Here is a 5106-nt window from a genome sequence, read left to right as displayed (position 1 = left end):
AGGCACTTGATAAGTATCTATTTTACGTATATTTTATTCACTTCTATTATTACTTTTGGGTTAAAATACGAGAGTTGTGATATATTTTTATCTTATATTTTGACATTGGCAGAATTAAACTATTTTGGTAACAAAGTTGATTAATATATGAAATTGACTCTCTTTGTGAATACTATATTTTAGAGCCATTGATCTATTACTATATATGTGTGTTGTAGGTATAATTTGCAAAAGAAAAGGGAAAGAAATTAGCACAACAGCAAAGAAGCCTACTAAATGATGGAGTTGGGCAAATTACTAAAACAAAAAGAAAAGAAAACGTGGTGCTGGGCCGAGAAAGAACAAGGCAGCCACAAGAGGGGTTTATGGGTTTTAGAAAACCCACTACAAAAAGGCAGCAGCAATAAAAAGGAATCCTACAGAAGACTAAAGGAGGAGGAGGCGGCATTGAGAAATCACGCAGCATTGAGGGAGAAGACAGAACACAGCAGCGACGACGCACAACAGAGGCGACGGCGACGCAGCACGGCTGCGGTGGCTATTGACGGAAGTCAAAAGTTCATCTAAACTGGAGTTTCTTTATTTCTTCTCTTAGTTAGTTTATGTTTAATTATTATGTTTAATTTCATATTTTTAGTTTTAATTGATTTGTTTGATTTACTTTTTATGTCTAGCTAAATTTCTTTGTTCTAGGGTTAGATGCAGTCTTTTAATTTTCTGTCAATGAATTGAATAATTGTTGGGTTAGTTTAATTTAAATTGCAATTTGATAATCTTGAGTTCAATTGCTTACTTTTGATAAGGGCCCTATCAATTGTATGTTCAAGGTAGTGGATTATTAGCAGAAGTGAAAGTTCAATATTAGTTCGTGGGATTATTAAACGCTAAGAAGTATAATTTTAGGAATAGTTATACTCTTAGGGTGGTCGTTTATATGAATTCTTATTCTTAATGAGTTTGTTCTAAATTTTATGACCACGGAAGTAGGCATAAGTTTAGTATTCAAATATACGTTTTCCGCCTTGGAAGAGGGGATAATATACATTAGGAATTCGGCCATTGCGATCTAATTATTTTACCCTGCAATTAGTTTAATTTCATTACAGAAGTTAATTGGCGAAATCTAAGTCCTAGAACCATTTCTTATACTTGATTTATACCTATTGTCTGACGTCTTTAGAGTTAGAATTAGTATAGTTCTTATTTTATTAGTCTAGTTTATCACCACCAATCACTATTTCTGGATCGTCTAGATAATATTAGTATCTCTTAATTTGGTAGTTGATTATACCTCCTTGTGGGAAACGATATCTTGCTTACCCTATATTTATTTTAATTGACCCGTACACTTGCGGTATTTTAAGGTACATTTAGGACCGACCAAGTTTTTGGCGCCGTTGCCGGGGAGGCAATAGTTCAATATCATACTAGAGGGAATTTTAATATTAGTTTAGACATTATTATAGTAGTTTCCTATGTTAGTGCGGTGTTTTAGTGGTCTGCTATATACTTCAATTTGATTATAGGATTTGCTATTCAATTGTAGTTTCTTAATTTTTGTTTTGTTTGCTGTAGTTTTAGTATTATTATTATTGTTTTCGTGTGAGTAAGTCTCTGGGGTCTTGTCTTCTGATTTTATTTTATAGTTTATTATAGTAGTTTATTTTTAGTAGTGGTTCTAAGAATTAGTAGTCTAGTTATTTTGAATTGTTACCTTTATAGTTTATGCCCCGTACTAATAGTTCTTTGGTTTCATTTGATCCAGAGATTGAAAGAACAGCTCGTGCACTAAGGAAACAAAAGAGGTTGGAGCAAATACAAAAGTTGCCCGATTTTGATTTGGAGTACATCTTTTCTAAAGACTCTGACAGTAAACCAGTAGCGATGGGGGATGACAACAATGAAAAGCCCCTACGTGACTACGCAATGCCGAATGCTAGTGGAGCCCCTTCAAGTATTGTAAGACCTACTATTTCTGCTAATAATTTTGAGCTTCGTCCTGCTTTAATTCAAATAATTCAACAAGACCAATTTAGTGGCCTAGATAATGAAGACCCTAATGAACATATAACCACTTTTCTTGAAAAATGCGATACTGTTAAGTTAAATGAAGTGACTGACGATGTTATTCGACTTGGTTTGTTTCCGTTTTCACTTAAAGATAAAGCTAAAATGTGGTTAAAATCTAATCCACCTAATTCATTTACAACATGGGCTACATTATCTCAAGCTTTTCTTAGTAAATATTTTCCTCCGGGAAAAACTGCTAAGTTTAAAAATAATATAACTAGTTTTGCTCAATATGATGGGGAGTCTTTATATGAAGCATGGGAAAGGTTTAAAGATTTACAACATAAATGCCCTCATCATGGTGTTCCTGATTGGTTACTAGTGCAAACTTTTTATAATGGTCTGAATGAATTTGTTAGAATCACTATAGATGCTGCTGCCAGAGGTGCAATAATGGGTAAAACTACTGAAGTAGCTAATAGGTTACTTGAAGAAATGGCTTCTAATAATTATCATTGGTCTAATAATGGGGGTAAACCAAAGAATGCTGCTGGTATGTATGAAGTAGAAGGAATTAACATGTTAAATGCAAAAGTTGACAACTTAGTTAATTTGTTTACTAAAATGAGTAATGTCAATTCTGTGTCTACTACTATGCCATGTAATTTGTGTGGAGGTGCTCATTTGACCAATGAATGCATTAATGTCGAACAAGCTCAATTTGTTTCTAATTTTAGTAGGCCACCTAATAATGATCCATACTCCAATACTTTTAATCCTGGATGGAGAAACCATCCTCATTTCTCTTGGAGGAATCAAGGACAACAAAATGCTAATGTTAACTCACAAATTCCACCTGGTTCCCATCAAAAACAACCCCAACAAGAAATTAGACCATCTTGGGAACTAGCTATTGAAAAATTAGCTAATCCTACTTCTGAAAGAATTGAAAAGTTGGAAACTAAAGTTGATCAAATTGCTATTTCTAATAGAAATGTAGAATTTCAACTTGGACAATTAGCTAATGCAATCAATTCTAGAAGTCAAGGAGCTTTGCCTAGTAACACTGAAGTTAATCCTAGATAACACTGCAATGCTGTCACTCTTAGAAATGGTAAGGAGTTAAGTACCACAAAAAGTACGATTAAAGAAAATGAGGTCGCCAATGAAAGTGAAAAAGGGAAGGAGAATTATGAAGCTGAAAAAGATCCTGAATTGACACCTCCTCCCCCATTGAGACCTTATGTTCCCCCTATTCCTTTTCCGCAAAGACTTAAACAAACTAAATTAGACAGTGAATTTGAGAAATTCTTGAAAATGTTTAAGCAATTACATATTAACATTCCTTTTATTGATGCTTTAATGCAAATTCCTTCTTATTCTAAGTTTCTTAAGGAAATTATGTCTAAAAAGAAGAAGTTGGAAAAATATGAAACCATTGCTTTGAGTGAGGAATGTAGTGCTGTGATTCAGAAAAAGCTTCCCCCTAAACTGAAAGACCCAGGAAGTTTTTCTATTCCTTGCACTATAGGTGATATTAAGTTTTCTAAAGCCTTGTGTGATTTAGGTGCAAGTGTCTCTCTTATGCCTTTATCTATTTGCAAGAAGTTAGGATTGCATAATATAAAATCTACTACCGTATCTTTGCAACTTGCCGATAAATCTATCAAATATCCAATAGGAATACTAGAAAATGTGCTAATTAAAGTCAATAAATTTATTATTCCAGTTGATTTTATTATTCTTGATACGGATGAAGATGTGGAGGTACCTATTATTTTAGGTAGACCTTTTTGGCTACTGCTGGAGCTATTATAGATGTTAAAAATGGTATATTAACATTTGAAATTGGTGAAGAGAAAGTTCACTTCAATATATTTACTTCTTCTAGAAACAACTCACAACGTGATCTTGTTTGTCAAGTTGGTATAATTGAAAATGTGACTAACGAAAAACATGTAACCGACTCTACTAATGTTCTACTTGAAGTGTGTTTGAGTAAAACAGGTACTCCTCCTAAGCTTAAGAAAGCAAATGTAAGAAAAGTTTTTCCCCCAGTCAAGGAATGTTTTTCATGGAGGAAAAAGGGTGAATTCAAAACAAAAGGTAAGTCTCCCTTGATAACTAAGACGACCACTAAAGGAGCGACTAAGTCCTCGATTGATCCTGGTTAAACGGAACTTGATGGAAGTCAAGCTATAGACTCTAAACAAGCGCTTCTTGGGAGGCAACCCAAGCACTTTTGATTGTTTATTTTTCTCATTCAGTTCTCTTTATGCTTGTTCCTTTTGTTTTTCTTTTGCAGATACCAGAGACTGTAATGAGGCTATGCGATAATTAAGATGAGTCTCTTATGCATGTTACCTGCTCTGCTACATGCTGCTGCTACTGTTGTTACTTGCTACTGCTATAACCTGCTACTACTATAACCCGCTAATAGCTACTACTGCTATGTCCTGCTACTTCCTTTTATTATGTGCTGTTGTGAGCTGCTGTGGGTATCACCATCATCACAAGAGTCGCTAGCTCGCTATCCCTCTCTTACTGCATTGCACGTGAGAAGTCGTCTTACATCCCAGGTTGTTTCTTTCTAAGTCTTTCATATTGTCATGGTTATTGCTACAATTTCCCCTTTCCCATATAGTTTATGTATATTTAAACATTGAGGACAATGTTTATGATAAGTGTGGGGGAGACGCTTAAGCCTTGAATTGTTGGATTTGATGTATTGCTTTGATGCTGGAATTAATTTGTGTGAAGAAACAGGTCTAGAAAATGAGAAAATCTAATTGGATATGCCATATTTTAGGGGAAGGTGCTGTCAAAATTTATGCAGAAATTTTAATTTTCATGTCTGATATTGATTTGAAGGCAAATTCCATTAGCTTAATTTGACTGAAAAGAAAAAAAAAATTCAGTTTTTAAAATTGAAAAAAAAAAAAAAGAAATTTTTCTAGTTTTGTTGCAAGCTAATGGGTTTTTAATTTCGACTGATTCGGAGAATGGCATAGCATAATTGTTCAAGTGTTTGGCAAGTGGTAAGAATGGTTATTTAAGATTTGATTGTGATTTACTTGGTGGACATTTATAACCATT

The 5106-nt window shown here is 34.0% G+C and overlaps 2 protein-coding genes and 1 non-coding gene across 3 annotated transcripts; 2 read left to right on the top strand and 1 right to left on the bottom strand.

Annotated features, from left to right (window-relative positions):
• The first annotated feature begins 1725 nt into the window (after window positions 1-1725).
• Window positions 1726-3096, top strand: LOC104901165 (uncharacterized). Its single transcript, XM_010688711.3, has one exon. The coding sequence runs from the start codon at window positions 1726-1728 to the stop codon at window positions 3094-3096; it is 1371 nt and encodes a 456-aa protein (XP_010687013.2).
• Window positions 2269-2375, bottom strand: LOC125493037 (small nucleolar RNA R71). Its single transcript, XR_007269418.1, has one exon. It is a non-coding gene; the product is annotated as a small nucleolar RNA R71 (small nucleolar RNA).
• A 231-nt stretch (window positions 3097-3327) lies between the features above and the next one.
• Window positions 3328-4351, top strand: LOC104901164 (uncharacterized). The gene is made up of 2 exons (XM_057391455.1): window positions 3328-3777; window positions 4316-4351. The coding sequence occupies exons 1-2, from the start codon at window positions 3328-3330 to the stop codon at window positions 4349-4351; spliced, it is 486 nt and encodes a 161-aa protein (XP_057247438.1).
• The last annotated feature ends 755 nt before the right edge of the window (window positions 4352-5106 follow it).

The sequence above is a fragment of the Beta vulgaris genome, chromosome 8 (assembly GCF_026745355.1).
Source record: "Beta vulgaris subsp. vulgaris cultivar EL10 chromosome 8, EL10.2, whole genome shotgun sequence".
NCBI classification, from domain to species: Eukaryota; Viridiplantae; Streptophyta; class Magnoliopsida; order Caryophyllales; family Amaranthaceae; genus Beta; species Beta vulgaris.
The sequence above is the reverse complement of the archived record's forward strand: the minus strand, read 5'-3'. Positions and strand labels throughout refer to the sequence as shown.